At 38.1% G+C, this 17112-nt stretch overlaps 1 protein-coding gene across 3 annotated transcripts in view; it reads left to right on the top strand.

Moving 5' to 3' along the window:
• Positions 1–14789, top strand: part of LOC141904167 (ubiquitin conjugation factor E4 A-like) — a 32708-nt gene extending 17919 nt beyond the window's left edge. For all 3 annotated transcript variants that reach the window (XM_074792706.1, XM_074792707.1, XM_074792708.1), the window contains exons 6-19: positions 8641–8782; positions 9160–9374; positions 9873–10061; positions 10186–10303; positions 10550–10780; positions 11107–11370; positions 11575–11831; positions 11915–12075; positions 12187–12379; positions 12449–12562; positions 12732–12983; positions 13262–13513; positions 13590–13747; positions 14063–14789. In XM_074792706.1, the coding sequence (XP_074648807.1) occupies positions 8641–8782; positions 9160–9374; positions 9873–10061; positions 10186–10303; positions 10550–10780; positions 11107–11370; positions 11575–11831; positions 11915–12075; positions 12187–12379; positions 12449–12562; positions 12732–12983; positions 13262–13513; positions 13590–13747; positions 14063–14192 (2676 nt within the window). In that variant the 3' untranslated portion in view covers positions 14193–14789. The remainder of the gene's footprint in view (positions 1–8640; positions 8783–9159; positions 9375–9872; positions 10062–10185; positions 10304–10549; positions 10781–11106; positions 11371–11574; positions 11832–11914; positions 12076–12186; positions 12380–12448; positions 12563–12731; positions 12984–13261; positions 13514–13589; positions 13748–14062) is intronic.
• The last annotated feature ends 2323 nt before the right edge of the window (positions 14790–17112 follow it).

Genomic DNA, 17112 nt, shown 5'->3' with positions numbered 1-17112 from the left:
CTACGTTTCCATCGTTAGAGAAGATTTGTCATGACACCACGGTAACGACGGGTAACAACGGGTAACAACGGGTATAACTATATTCATCCATCCGATACATTCACTGACGTTTACACTTGTGAGGCTAGGAAATCTGATCGTCTTATAAAACTCTAAGAATTTCCGGCGCAAATCTGTAAGAACTCTGTTTCATCGAGGACTTTTCAAGTCTTCTCATGACCTTATAGTCACTTGTAGTTGGATTTTTGGTGACTTGATGACTTATACTTTTGGGAATCAAAAATAGAGATGACTTCAGTAATACTACTTTGACTATTACAAATTTTGAGTCGAGTTAAGAAAGGATTGCGTGTTGTGGTGTTGGTTTTATTTGTGGTCAGACTATTGGCGAGTGAGCAGCGTGTGAAGAGTTTAGTAGTAAATAACTAATGGCAATTGATCACATTCAGTAATGGACTTGATGGAGATCAGTTTCAGCTCTACCTCTCTCATATTCCCCATAGTCACACGATATTATAAAACCATTAGCGTTTTGTCAGTTTTGGTCGCAAAAAACGACTGAAACTCTTTTGAAGTGTGTCGTAATGTTTTCTGCGGTCATTTGGTCAGCGAGTATCTCAGGGACTCTCATTCTCCAGATCTCCAGTGGTCAGTCGGTCAGCGAGTATCTCAGGTACTCTATATTCTCCAGATCTCCAGCGGTCAGTCGGTCAGCGAGTATCTCAGGGACTCTCATTCTCCAGATCTCCAGCGGTCAGTCGGTCAGCGAGTATCTCAGGGACTCTCATTCTCCAGATCTCCAGCGGTCAGTCGGTCAGCGAGTATCTCGGGGAATCTCCACTAGTAACACTTCAGGGACCGGGCATAAAACAAATAGGATTATGCAGGGCATCAAACAGAGGTGTAACATGTCATAGTTTGTTTGCCCTTCAATGTTAGAAACTTGCCGTGCATAACATCAAATGATAATCAGGGGATTTACAAACTGTGAGATAGTTTGTGATGTTTGACCACCTAAACAAGCTGTAGTCATGTGGAAAAAGTAAATGGCTACAAGAGTTGTTCCTTTATGTTCCTCATGTGATAAATGATTTGATACTTATTCAATATCTATGAAAATTGAGCCGTGAAGTTTTAGTTCCTGCCGACTATTAATGATTTTCCTCTGATAATCAGCGTCACCCCCGGTGACGGGTGCGATAGTCACCCCGAGGCTGCTGCGTTCACCAGTGATTAGTATCGTGAGCAATTACTATCTAATGAACGAAAACTAACGTTACTCGAGATTTCTCGAGAAATCCTTAAGAATCCCGTACGGCAGCTTTCAACGGCTTCAAATCACTATTAACTACAGCGCGCCAGGATTATCTATTGTTGAGAAAAAATAGTGAAGTTACAGGTGCACAAAACAAACCACAGTTTTACTGTCAGAAACAAACCACAGTTCTACTGTCAGAAACTGAACATAAATTTATCTTATCAATCATGATAATAATGTAAAAAATGTAGGAAAAACCAAAAATAAGTTTGAAGAAATAAATGAAGGAATTTCATACATTTACTGGAAGTGTGACGCGAATATTGAATTTCATTACTGATCGACTGATTCTAATTTGACCCCTTCAGATACGAGATGAGTTTAACACCAACCTTTATGTTAGATGTATAATAAATCCTTGAAGTAAACTTCGAGTCAATGACAGTAATCCAGTTTGGACATTAACCAATCAACATTTCCCGCATCGTAAATATGTCGTCTTCAATTTTCCTATGCAGCAGCAGCGGCAGCAGCAGCGGTAGTTGTGGTGGTGGTGAGAGATCGAGGGCTAGCGATAAAAGCTTTTTAAGAAGTTGATTATACAGTATTATCATGTGAGGGTTATTTCATGGTCGCCGGTATCACTCGGTTTGAATCGGTCTGTCTGGATCCGTCTGCTTCCGTCGTCACTTACTGTTCTATTCATACTTACTGCTGATTGGTCGGTTGGAACCGATGAGTTTTTCAGCGCCGTTCACTTCCCCCCCCTGTGGGTTGTACCGTTTCACAGATGCAACTGTTTCAGAACTGTTCTTCGTTCTGTGTCCCGAGAAATACTGATTTGATTTGTTCGATGTCTACTGAAATGTGAAAGATGTAACTGAGGGTCTGACCATTGATTATTGACTTTCAAAGAAATGTTCTTGAAAAAATTTAACACGTTACTGACAGAACTTTTCAGAGGTCGGCGCAGCCCTATACTGGAAATGTCTATGGCTACGTATATACGACATATATAAGATATTTTTGTAGCTTGGATAAGTATTTCTATGTCTAGTCTGTGTGTATTGATGATATTTGAGTAATCGACTGTCAATAAATATTTCACTCTCAGACCTGTCGGTACGTTACTGATATTCAGTATATGTATCAGGTTCCCATCTATCATACAGTTTCACTAGATACATACATACAGCTACTTACTGGCTGCAGTCATAGATCTGTAAAATTCATGAAATTCTGTCTGTAAAATGTCAAAAGATTTTGATTTTTTTTTCAAATTCTTTGTGAATGCAACAGTAGAATAGCTGAGATGAGATGTGTTTTGTCTGGATGATGGCATGCACTGATGCCGTGATCTATAGATTATTATCATTAATTCTATCACAGATGTGGTGTTTCATGTTTAATTGAACAGTAACTGCTGCTAATTCACTCTCAGCCTGAATGGCGCAAAGGTAGCTGTCAACAGATTGTCAGAAATGAAAAGCTCATGTTCCCAGAATTAGGATTGTCGTGAACTTAGATTTCAACTAGTTTTAGATACAGTTTAAAATGATTATTCATGGGAACGAGTAGAAAGTTTCAATGAAATAAAAACCATTTGTGAACTTTTGTGAATATTTTTAGTTTTAGTCAGCCACAGGGTCTCGCTGAAATCTGATCACAGAGATTTTGATTTTGTTTAATCATCACTGTTTCACGTAGAGATTAAAACTACTTTGAATACGCGATGAAAGAGTGAAAGTTAAAAGAGATTCAGGATCAAATCATGTTTGTGAAACTGACGTAATCCTCGCCATTTGAATTCGTAGTTTTGTAAAAATAGTTGAAACTGTTTGTTTTCTGTCTTTGTCTTTTATTCATTATCCATTTTCAGTTTCTGGATTAGCGAAATAAGATTTGTCGAAAATTCAAATCTCCTTTGATCGAAAGAATGATCTCAGCGTACAAACAGGTGTACAAATCAGGTCCATGCATTAGAAATAAACAAAGTATCAGCTTGTGAATAGATTTATACAGGGATGTGACATACAGTGATTTAGAAAGTATTTAGAGTGAATGACTATGAATTGAGTTTGGGTCGACATGATTTGATGCCTCCGTAATTCAACATTAAAAATCACAATTGAAAAATAGTCGACTGTAGAAATGAATCCTGTTTCATATAATTGATTTCTGTAAAGAACCCGATTGCTCGATACCAGTCGGTCGTTCTGTGGTTCTGTCGGTGGTTCTGTGGTTCTGTCGGTCGTTCTGTGGTTCTGTCTGTCGTTCTGTGGTTCTGTCGGTGGTTCTGTGGTTCTGTCTGTCGGTCTGTTGTTAATCCGCTATCGGAAACAGTACAAGTTAAAAAGATTGATGAATGTTCGTTGAGAAGTCACGAGGGTAGAATGTGTCTGGCGTGGCTAATTAAATAGATGTTTATTTAGCGTTCAATTATCTGACGTGACAATCGCCGTGACGCTGAATTTTATCGATATGATTTGTTTTCTGATGGCAAAGAATGGCTCGGATCCCGTGTAGATCGCGCTCGGATCCCGCAGGACCCGACGCGGTTTTCTGGCTCGAATCCAAATTACCTTTTCTTGTTTTCGTATTCGAGGCCGTATGTGCCTCGACTTCTCAGAAATTGATAGAAAAAAAAAGCGAGATAAATGTCAGCACAATTCCGGCCACTTGTACGGATTCTAGTGTTTATCTGATCCAGGTCTAGGTATTTATTCGTGGCACAGGCTACAATTACTGACCTCAACACCCAATGTTTGATTGTCAAATAGCTGAATCTGGGCAGCAGACTTTGTGGACTCTTAATTGTCTGCCGTCAAGCCCTGAAATTTTTGAAACCCTCCTCTCTTGTTTGATGTCTCACTCAGATATATCTCTACTGATTGTAGACTGATGTCTTCCTCTCTTCTCTGACAGGTAGAGCTCAGTTTTATTAACCTGTTGACGCAGACCTTGGATTTATTCACTCTCTCTCTCGCGCTCGTATCAATTATTCATTGGTTCAACTTCAAGCAAAAAATGTGCAAATCTACCATGAAACACAGGAAGAAACGCGCAGTGAATTAGTGGATGAAAATCATCAGGGAAATCATGAATTCAGTTCAGAGGAATTCATGTTTTTTAAAGAGGATTTTTGAAAACATTTGCTATCTATTTGAATAGATTCATTGTGATGTACGAATCCATTGATTGAAGCTTTTACGACTCCACAAATATCGGTAGATGGAATGGAAGAATTCAGTGAAGCAGGGGTTCGGTTTAACGTGATGTTTTTGACAGTTTGTATTAAGAAGAAAGATTAGAATGTTTGTGTCAGTAACCGCAGGGCTGCTGTCAACCTCGAACTATCGGTCGCATTTAAATCTAATGTTTCAGTCCTAGGTGTACGCATACCAACGAGCAATTTATCTAGATTTAAGAAATTCGGAATAAACGTAAAAGAATCATGAAATCTGTTGATTGCGTGTTGGATTTGTTTTTCGAGATCATTCATGCAACAGTTGACGATCTGTTTGTTTTCCACAAACTGTTACTGTTTAGTCACTCACATGTCGTCGCTTTAGAAATTCACGACACGTTTTTGTCCAGGTGACAGATTGCTCAATACACTCAAACCCTTCTCTCCCCCTCCCTCTTCCCCTCCCTCTCCCCCTCCCATCAGTCATCTGCAATGAATTCTTTAGAGCTATGAAAATATCGTAAATGAGTTTTTCGAGGAAATCTGGCCGGACTAGCAGCAGCAGCAGCAGCAGCAGTAGATAGTTTTCACATCTTGTTTGATGAATTAGCCCCATGCATGGTCGTCTGTACTTATGAATAAAAACAACATTTGCTTGAGGAGTTAATCTGACTGAACGGAGTTAATCTGACTGACAACAATTTTGGATTTACCTAAGTGGATACTAAAGCTGCGATCACATGGAGATGATTTGGCCCGGACCAAAATGGCCCGGATCGGGCGCGAGTTAAATTTAACCCATGCTTCATTAGAGAGCACATTCACATGTAAACCACTCACTCGTTACTAAACAATGCTCAAACAAAGCATAGTGGTTAACTTCTGGAACCAGTTCCAAACAGGCACGGAACCATTTGGCACTTGTGTGAACGGTTGTTCCGGGCCAAATTTGGCAAAAATGCTCGTGTGATCACAGCTTATGTGACTGCATGGATAGCAGTCGATGTTCCAGTCACTTTGAGTCCTTTCTGTGATAAAACTAAGTTGAATTTTACAATGTTGACAGTTGAATCTAATAAAAAGAGTTCATTCATTCATCGGATTTCTCAATATTACCTGCCTCCTACTGGTTCTGTGTATGAATTAAAGGTTGATAATTTAATGAGAAAAAGCTCCAGATGTAATAATAGCAGGAGAGATGAGATGGTTTCATGAAATCTTGTAACTGAATTCATGGCGTGTGATTGGGTTCCCTGTCGTGAGACCGGGTGTAACCTAGCTGGAGACCTAGCTGGATATCGTATAAGGCTATTTATCAGAATGAATCTCGCCGTTGAAATTACTGCTTAGATCTGATAGCATCGATAGAAATCAATGAACATATCACGCAATTCTTTAGAAATAAATCACGTATCGGATTATCTTTTCATCGGATGACAATGAAATAAGATTTCAATACATCATATTTTTGACGTGGGGGGGTGGGGTGGGAGGGGGGTGGTGTTTGGGGGGAACTGTACTGACTATTTGTGAGATGACTATTAAATCTCGAAGATAAAAGCAATTATACATTGACAGCTCTTTGAAAATGATTTGTAGCTTTATTATCGATATCTGAAACCGTAATTCAATAAATTGCGGATAAGACATTTTATCTTCAGTTGATAAGTTGAATTGTTATGTTGCAATTTTAGTGAATTGCTCAATTTAATGAGTTACACTGAGACAATTTGGCCCAGGCTGAAATCGGGCCAGATATTTGTCTTGTATAATTGATCCTTCAAGTATTTATTGGTCGTATTATTCAAACCATATTCATAGCAGCTGCATAGACACAGATATCACACTCTCAATTCAATTAATCTTATTTGTGGTTTAGGCGAAGAAATTTGATAGGTCGATTTCTGCTGGGCATAAAAGTTGACCCGGCCGGCTGCCTATCTACTCTTTATATTACTTTATTTAGTATATCATGATCGAGCTAACAATGAATAATAAAAATGAACTGATTACAGATTTTATCGCGGTTTACAAAAGTGACCGGGCCGATTAGGAGAAACAAGGTATCATTTTTAGTAGTGGTGATTTTAATTATTTCATTAATGAATTTCATGCGCGATAAAACATGAAACGTAGCCTACGAACAAAGACAATTAATAACGAGATACTCGTGAGATACTCGTGAGATAACCTCTAATCACTTTCCAATCCAACTGCGTTTAAATCAAAAACTTTTCTTACCTGAACAATTGATTAACGTCGTCGTCGTGGTAGCAATAAACGTCTAGTTGAGACTCGGGTGATTTAAAACTATTCGCTGTTTGATAATTGACTGTAATTTATCAGTCTCTCTCTCTCTCCTCGCGCGCGACACCTCATAAAATCACGCATTATAAAATCGTCATCGTGAGTTGATTCGCGCCATTGACTTCACGCGCATCAATCACTCATAGGTCAACAACACGAGCCCCAGTACCAGCAGCAGCGGCGGCAGCAGCAGCAGCAGCAGCACCAGCAGCAGCAGCAGCATCAGCAGCAGCAACAGCTGCAGCATCAGCACAAGCTGCAACACCAGCACCAACACCAGCACCAGCAACAGCTCCAGAAGTTGAATCTTTTTTTGGAATATTTTTCTAATTTACTTTGATTTATTCTATGTCATCAAAGTTTGAAATCTCTAATAATGATAGATCTATTTATTTCTAGAATCAAATAATCACCAGTGATACTGTATACAAATTTGCCAGGCAGCAGAAAACCCGTTACTTCGTAGCTATATTTTTGTGATGATTTCATCCCAGTCAGTAATTCCAGGAAATTTTCATCTCAGCTGTGAATATCATCGGTGGACGGTACTCTCTCCTCTCTTTAATCTCTGCCAGGATTTCATCGGTTTTCGATTAGAACGGCGCCATTGAGAATATAAAATTCAATAACTCGTTTCCTGGAAATAATTTCACGCTCGCAGTTGAAACCGGATCTTTCGACGCTTGATTGTTTTTTTGTTCAATGATGGAATCTCTGGCGGCGGCGGTATCCGAAATCTAGTTCACATCCAGGGATGTCAATCATTGAATGATGACTCGATTGATAGCGATGATATTCATGAGTTCCATTTGATTCTGAGAAACACGTTAAAAAATTGCTGAATCTATTGTTGAACCAAGAATTTTAGGACCCAGTTCCATAGTTCAATTTTAACTGAGTATTATGTAACTGGGTTCCACAGTTTTTAGGGTGATATGATGAAGGGTTTTTAGCTCAGCCGAGAACTGATTTGAAATTCTAATAAAATCTTTAATGAAATACTCTGAGTCTCTGAGTCTACTTCTCTAATGATTCATTTACATCTTATTAGATTCTCATAATTTCTCTTGTAACTCAGTAATTTCTGAAGATGACTATTAGGATATAGTCGAAATGTCAAATAAACTACACTAGCTCGAGGAAATATTTCAGACGATTGCTACACAAGTGTTCTCTCAGATACCGGTAAAGCAGAGAAACGTTTTATGTATGTAAGTTTTGTCGTGGTTCAGCGAGAGAGAAAGAGAGACCTCTAATTAACACCGTTCACTAGTGGTTTCTGTTATAACTATATGAATTCACGTGTAACACGTAATAACTACACAACATTCTGATTAGTTCACTTCGGTGACATAATGAATAGAAATGACCGTTTAGAAGCGTGCTTGCGAATGCTGAATACTATTCATCGGTGAATCCAGCCGGAAAATACAACCGCGCTACGGCAATAACTTACGTCTAGCCCTCCTCCCAATCCTCGTCATATCTCATCGATATATATTTTCATTATTCTCACACTTGTTCGTCTATCAGGGGTGTTGCCAGTTTTTGAAGTTCCGGCCGACACTTTTTCGGTCTCCGAGTTACCAGTTTTAGAATATCTTCAATTCTAATCCATAGACTAGCTGGACAAGTTTAATAGTCTAAGCTGCTCTAAACAACTGACAAAGACTACCATTATGATATTGTGTTTAAAAGTATTTAATTGTATTTCTTATTTTTGTGCCTACAACAATTTTTGTGAAAATCCTGGCTGCTCTTTCTTTACTGACTGTGTCTGGCTCTTCAAAAAATGTCAGAAAGTTTGCGATGAAAAGTTATTCTCCCAAAAGTTACTAAATTTTGTATTGACTCTGATACTGATGTTCATTTGTTTAAATCTTTGCAGTTGAATTCAACGTTGGAAGAAAAATGTCGCCAGGTGATTTTGATGAATGCCAAAACCAGTCTGCAACAGCCGGATATATACAATGGTCAAGACACGAGGCAACAAGCAGCTCAATTACTGTGGGATAGTTGTAATTCATCGGGTAAATGACCTTATCCTAAATATCTGATAAACCTTGCAGACATTCTGCTCAATTGGGACAAAAATTGAAATCAAGTCTTCGGTCATCATTGACTGAAATGTATCTGTGTATGCAGGTAGCTGAATTGACATAATCAGTTTATCCTAAATATCCGATGAACATTGCACAATTTTATACCGGTACCTGGATGTACCAGTAATAAGAAAGGTGTTAGCTATATTTGTATACTGGGTCTACATTGAATATGTCTGGTCTGTAGATGACAGGCAGCATAAAGACTGAATGAATGAACTGCTTTAGGTAGAAGTTTTATTCTCTCTGATGCTCGCAGCTGATTTTTCTTAAACAAGAAGAAATATATTTCTTATCAATTACAGATGTAGATGTTGTATTTGAATTCTTCACGTTGATTGCGTTAGAGATGAGCGGTTGCGAAGAAGATGGAAGTGTCTACGACGCGTTTGTTCCGACTCTGCAGATGTGTCTACGATCTCTACAACTTGAACCGTCTTCGATATTTCATAAAGATTTATTCTTCATTTTGAATGTACTGAATTTTTTCACCAGCACAAAAATGCCGTGTTTAGCTCTGGTAGGTTGATCGTTGAAGTTAAGTGGTCAATGGATAATTATGGGCGATTTCTTGAGACTTGCACCTAAAATCTAAGAATGCGAAAATAGGTAGTACTGTGTAGGTAGATTAACTTGATTTAATTAGAAATAAAAGCTTTTGTTACTAGTGCATAAAGTAGCTTCATCGGGATAAGCTACTATGCACTAGTAACAAAAGCTTGTATTTCTAATAAGATTATTTAACCTACCTACATCGTCACTGCCTATTTTCAGGCTTATTGATTTGACAACAGGGCACATTTGCTCAATAGTTGGTTAACTGGTTGACACAATGACATTGAATCAAGCGGTTAACTTAAACCAACCTTTAAGCAACTGGTTCCCCGTTAACAAGTCTCTGCAACTCCTTAAATCTAAAAAGATAAAACCTTGAGGTGAAATAGATTAACAACCTCTGCTAAAAATTCCTCTCAATTTTAACTCAGAATTATACATTTTAAACATATTTGATTTTCAGACGTTTTTAAAGTTCATCACACTACCAGAATCGAGTGCTGGTAACGCGTATGAGAATACTGTCCTCGGGAGAGTTTTATCACTCAGTTGTATTATCAGTCGCGATAAGATGCCACCGTTTGAGTTTTTCAATCAGCCGTCCTCGCAGCCGGCTCAGGAGCACAACGCTGTAGAGGGCAGAATACAAGAGGTATAGTAGCCACGTTCACACTGTCAATAGATAGTACCCACTAATTCACCCTGTATTTGGAATGGAACAATTCAACGCTGTGAGTTCCTTCCTTTATTCAATATTTGTTTATACATGATTTCAGAGATTACAGTTACTTAACGACCAGGTTTATAAAATGGTGCTGAATTTATTGTCGATGAAAGGAGAAATTCGTGATTTGATGTTAGATTGGATCGGGATGTGTATTCACTCAAACGCCGGTTAGTTTCATCTGTTCATCTACCCGTTCTTAAGCCCTCCAAAAAGTCAGGATGAATTTAAATTCTATGGATAGAAATTCTAAAAAATCCATAGAATCCTGAGATGGGTCTGAAAATCCTCCTTTTGCTCTTAATCTGCCTCTTTTCAAATAAAGTCCCCATTCCAATTTCATGATCCAACCCTTCAAAAGATCCTAGATCCGCCCAGACCCTGAACTACAGTTTGTCTTTATGTATATTTTGTAGGTCGGGCTAAACTGGCCCACAATCAGATGCCTGAACTGGCAATATTCCACGCCGGTCAGTGCAGCGATGGATTCTTCATGAATCTATGCGCCGTTCTGTTGAGGCTGTGTCAACCTTTCTGTTCGGTGAATAATGAAATTCCTGTAAAACTATTGACGATCAATCCGACTTACTGCGTTACGAAGGCTGAAAACAAACAGGATGCTTGGGCTCATAGTATACATATGCAAGGTATGTACTCAGCCTTCATTACTGGTATCTCTCCTTAGAGGTCTTATTTTAGTCATTGTGCACCAACTCTTTGAGACCTTTTTAGCGGGATACAGCCTGCAATTCTTTATTGCCGATTCCCCTGGAATTTGGTGTGAGGATTGGGATAGTTGAGATGTCCAGCTCTATTGCAAATTACGGTTATTTCTGATAAGCATGACACAGGTTTAAACCTTCAATTCTTACCTGTCTGTCCCCTCTACTGTTCGCTTACCCGGAGAGACATACGTCGCAAATACCACGTTCTAGTTGTCAATATTCTTTCAAACAACAACATCTATTTTTAGGATTGTCCGAAGATACAAAGTTTATTCCCGGAGAAGAGAATGAACTGAAAGAAATACAAGAAACGGAAATCCACTATAATTTCATAACGGAATGTTTTTTCATGACTCATCGATGTTTGATGCTCGGGTTCCACGTGGTTTATGAGAAATACGTTCAACTGAATAACGATCTACATCAAGCGCAGCGAGTTTATCACTCCTTACAGGAACAGGGCACTGCTAACACAGAGGCCGGACAGATGGTTCAAACTAGGATGGACAAAGGTACAACGCAGAGTTATCTAAAACTTATTTGAAAATATATCTTATGTTGTTGTAAGAAAATCATTGTATGATTTACACCTGAAACTGATGCTATAGACTGTTTTAAGTATGATTCGATCTCGAAATGCTTTTATCTTCATAAAATCGACCAGTTTATTTATATTTAATCGACTTAATTCTAGGAATGGTTTCTATATTTTGCAGCGATGTCCGTGTATCTCAGTATGAAGTCTGTATTGACTGAACCTACGTTATTAGAACACCTCGGTTCCCTTCACGTCGCGACTGCCAAATTACTCTGTCATCTCGCCGTCAGTAACGATGCAAAATCATTCCAGGAGATTTCGTTTCCGCTGTGCTCACCGAATCGAAACGCTCTCATTTGTTTACCCGAGTTTCTTATCGACAATATATTGAACTTCATGATATTCTTGAGAAGGTTTAAGGATGAATTTTATGAGGTAACTTTTGATAATTCACCCCCAAAATTATCTTTTGTTCCCGACCCAAACTAATGATTATCGTGAATGTTTTCTCGTTATAGGTGATCGGCACGAATCTCAATGAGTTTATGAATCTTGTCTTGGTTTTTATGGGCAGCAGAGAACATCTGAAAAATCCTCATCTACGCGGAAAAATGGCCGAAGCGTTAGAGGCTTTGACTCCGCACAAAGAGTCGAGCAATAGAACCGGATTTCTGGCGAGGTTAGTCAACAAACTTAGAAAATAAACCTCAAACATTTCTGAAGAGTTCTATATTCTTTGGTTGTACGTTTTATGCAAGATCTTAAGGTTTTCCTGTTGTTTATTTGCTAGTTACAACAGAGAACAATTGTTTCTACATCATGAACACATAGATGCATTAGCGGAGACTCTACTAAACGTGTTCGTCGGTATAGAAGTGACCGGTGAAAGTGTTGAGTTCGAACAGAAATTCAGTTACAGGCGACCGATGTATATCGTGCTAGAATATATGTGGGAGATGCAACGACATAAAAACGTTTTAAAGGTTTGTAAATTATAAACTATCAGATGATACTTTAGATACGGTTGAATAAAGATTTGAATTCATTTTTAGGCGTTGGAAAAAGAGGCAGTTTTACATATCGAGGATATTCAACCACCCGTATTCTTACGATTTGTCAATCTACTTATCAATGACGCCATCTATCTACTCGATTGGGCACTAGAGGTAAAGTTCAAAATTGATAAAAATTGATATTGAATTATGAATAGAAGTTTTAGAGAACCCTGTTTAATATGTTATAGTCACTTTAAGTGAAAACATTGAAAACAGTTCATATGAATGGAGAATATTAATTAGGCTCGTAGCATACAGAAGTTTTATGATATTGTTTCAGTATTTGAAACAGATGAAGGAGAAACAAGAGGAGAAGCAGCGAGGAGACTGGAATCAGATGGCTCCGCAGCAACGACGCGAGGCAGAAATGAATTTCAGGATGTTAGAAATGCAATGTCGTTATCACAACGTGATGGGAAACAGCACCGTGCAGACTTTAGAAATCCTCACTAGAGAAATTCACAGTATATTCACTCATAGTGTGTTAGTGGATCGAATGGTCGCGATGCTTAATTACTTCTTGATCAATCTGGTTCGTATCAATTTCTTTAAGGAAAAGGTCATTCATTTATTATTTATGCATAATGTATACCGTATTGCTTTAATCCAGGTGTAGATCACCGGCATTCGCAGTGAGTCGGGTCAGAGTGAGTCGCAAGCCATCGCAAGGCCCAGTTTGCACATAAGGGGGAGGGGGGTGTTGAAAAATTAAAATCTTATGCGTTCGTAATAAATGAATGATCATTAACTCTATCTTCATTGAATATATACGATATGAGATATGTTCAGCAATGTTTTTATTGTTTTCAGGTCGGACCGAAAAGAAGAGATTTCAAAGTGAAAGATTTTGAAGAACTAGAATTTAAACCGCACGAACTCGTGTCGAATATCAGTCAGATTTATTTGAATTTACAAACGTCGGACGGATTTTGTCGCGCTGTTTGCCGAGATGAACGATCGTATTCTGCTGAACTGTTTACGCAAGTTGAAGCAGTGTTGGCACGGATACGCAGTCCACCCGTAAAAATCAGCGCTATTAAAACATTAGCCGCTAAAGTACAGGTAATAGAAATCATGAAACATCGTTTACCATATTGAATCTATAGAGAGTCATCTGGGCTGAATACGCTTATTTCAGGAATATGCTAAAGAATTGAAGGAAGAAGATGAAGTTTTGGACGATGCCCCGGAGGAATATCTCGATCCAATAATGGGTACATTAATGACTGACCCGGTCTTACTACCCGCTTCACAGACCATCGTAGATCGCTCTACTATTGCTAGACATCTTCTAAGGTTTGTCTTTTTAAAAATATGAATATTTTAGTTGTCTTGTAATCATGCCTTTGTTCTGAAGTGCATTTGTTCAGAAATAAGTTTATGTGGTCTTGGTTGTGTCAGTTCACTCCAGCAAACTGCTCCTTCAATGGTTTGGTCAGTTCATGTATCGGTATTCAACCAAACAGATGTGGCTGGTCACTAGCCAGTCTAAACAATTGCTATTTCCAGTTAATCTTATCGGTCGCCTCTAAATAAATGCGCCTCTGGTTTTTTGAAAATGCTTGGTTAATCTAAAGCTTCATGTACATCATTGTTGTTTATAATTTCCAGTGACCAGTTTGATCCATTCAACCGACAACCACTAACTTTAAACCAAGTGGAACCGCAAACAAAACTGAAAGAAGAAATTCTGCAGTGGGTCGTTGATGAGAAAGCTAAGAAACAACGAAAGGATACCTGATTTCTCTATTAGAATAACATTGTCTGATAGTTATTTGTAACATAAACTTCAATATGGTGATAAAAGGCCTAAGATCGATTCTTCAGATGCGTAAGATTGATTAATGATAATGAGTACATGCCTGTGACCTGTTCAGTGTACATGTACTGCCTGTGACCTGTTCAGTGTACATGTACATGCCTGTGACCTGTTCAGTGTACATGTACTGCCTGTGACCTGTTCAGTGTACATGTACATGCCTGTGACCTGTTCAGTGTACATGTACTGCCTGTGACCTGTTCAGTGTACATGTACATGAATCCGGCTTACATAAATCAGCACTGGCTTCAGTAATTATAACTTATATAATTATTCAAACTCAAATCTACGAGTTTTGTCGCTAATTCTAAAGTTTACACTTTGTCGATGTATTGAAATAGGCCTAATGTATGATTAAGGATGTGGATATTTTAAATGGTCTTTTAATCGGTCATACACTGTATGATAAGAATGTCTAATGGAACTATGGTGCTATATGTTTGTTTTTCTGTTAAACTGACAAAATGATGAAGAAATTGTTTCTACTCGAGGAATGGTTATTGGTGGTGTGCATTGGTTTTGGTAAATAAATGTTGATTAATTTAATTTGTTTGGTGTTTGTAATTTTGACGGAAATGTCGCTAACCCATGAGGATATGGTCTCTTGTAAATCTGATGTGAGATCCAAGGGAAACACAATTGATTATGTTAGTAGGATCTTGAGTAATATGTTTGTCTAAAAATCTTCAGGAATAAAATTCAATTTGCTATAAATTCTTTCTGTGGCATGTGAGTCTGCCGCCTTGCCGGATGTTAGTACATCCGCTGAGCCAGTTCTATTAAAAATGGTTTAAAATCATTTTAAAAATCAGATGACCTTATGATTGAACTTGAAGTGATCCTGATGTTGAATTAGAGGATGTACAGGGGTGTCCGGGGTTCAAACTCAGTAATTACTGACACTGATTCAGAGTGGTACTGATGCAGACAACAAAGTGAAAGACATGTAAGGCGTTCTAGGTTCGAACGTAGATACCACTTATACTGGGAATGGTGAAATAGGACTGTACGATACAATTATAATATAACTATTATCGCCACCTATTGGAATTTCGATAAACTATCAAATAGAATTAACCGTTGTAAAGTAAAATATTTGTAATGTACCGCATTTCACAAGCGCCATCTATCGGAATATGGAAGAATTTCTACAAACGTGTGGCGGGTTCGAACCCATGGCATTGATTCAGAGGGCCATCTCGATCATCACAGCCGGATTGATATCTAAATAATCCGAAGATATTTCCCGCTATCGTTGTATGTAAGGGCAGCATTAGATGAATGCAGCGGCTCCGGCCGGAGCCGGGCCCGAGTCCGTGTACCAGACGATATCCATTAGACAGCGCCTGTTAGATGGCAGCACCTGTTGGTAAACAAAAATGAGATGTCAGTTTTACGTGTAGAAATTTTTATATTTTGTGTTTAATCTGCGAGTGTCAATGGATTCATTACAGGAATTATAAAAACAAGGAAATACCGGATAATATGAAGCGCGTGGATAATCGTAATTAGGAATAACTGCCGGAATAGAAGAGAAAAAGGTAGGCACCTTATCTTATCCATACAAAAATCATATTTCAATGAAGATTTATTTGATTTTGACGCTGCTAACACGAAGAAGATTAAAAGCCTCATTTTTTCATCATTTGAAAATAATTTGTTTGGAATCAATGATAAGCTTTTAGGTAGAAAGGTGACTTTTCTTTTAAAGACATTCTGGTGAAGTAAACCAGGTAGATCCCTGCCCCTCAATATAGGCCTATATCACAACCACTCAATCATCGAGGCCTGCCCTGTCACGGTCAGACTATAAAGCCTTATCAACATTATCTTATTGTTTGCAATGTTTTTTTTGTTTTCGTGATGCTGTTTATTGAACTATAGAACGCAATGTCAGACCTAAACTATTATGAGACAAATACTGTATCTGAATGATTGGTAAATCTTAATTTTATCTTGTGTCTCTTGAAAAACTATTCTATAAGGACCTACGTAAAATTGGGTAATGATTATATGATGAATGAGTCTTTAGTCAGAAAATGGATTTTGTTTAGGGTTAAAATGAACAGGAAATAGGAATATTGCATGTGCACTCAGTCAGTAGGCCTATATGTGGTATTTAAGTACGCCTGTTAGTTCATGGTTAATGCCCTACTGTCACACATTTATTAAACATTCCTGATTTTTAATGACCCGTTCAATATGTTAGTCAAAGATTGTTATATGTGGCTATTGTGAATATGAGACAATGTCGTATTATATTAATAACATTTATTCACCTTAAATATTGACTTATTGTATGAAGATTATTAAATGTAAACGTTCTGTATTTGTCCATGGTTTGAACTAATTTGTTAATTTAGTTTTTGCTCAGACATATTGAACTGTTGTATTGCGTTACAATTTTCTCTATTCGCCTATATCGGGTCTAAACAATAGCTGCACAAACTTGAGAGATTTGGAACTGAAAAATCTGACCCCAAAGGAGTTATTTTGTAGTTGTGGAATTTTCAAGTAGCTCATTCGAAAAGTCATTGAAATAAGGAGTGTTCTTTATTCCCACAGCCAACCACCGGAGCCAACCACAAGTTGGCTGATAACAACTGTTAGTGATTACTAAGACTTAATGAAATCGTCATTGATTTTTTTTGTAGAATGGTTCTCTGATGATTAATAAGCTTTATCTTCCCTGCAGGTTGTACATGGGCGTTCAAGCCTTTATTAGTCGGTTGGTCTTCTAGCTCTTAACAACCCTTCTCTAGCTGCATAGTCAAGGGCTCATACAAGGTTCTCATAGATCTGCGAAGTCAGTGAATCTCTGATGACTGGCCTAAGCTCATTT

The sequence above is a fragment of the Tubulanus polymorphus genome, chromosome 4 (genome assembly GCF_964204645.1).
Source record: "Tubulanus polymorphus chromosome 4, tnTubPoly1.2, whole genome shotgun sequence".
Lineage (NCBI taxonomy): Eukaryota > Metazoa > Nemertea > Palaeonemertea > Tubulaniformes > Tubulanidae > Tubulanus > Tubulanus polymorphus.
Note: the sequence above shows the minus strand (reverse complement) of the source record. Positions and strands in the feature narration are given on the sequence as shown.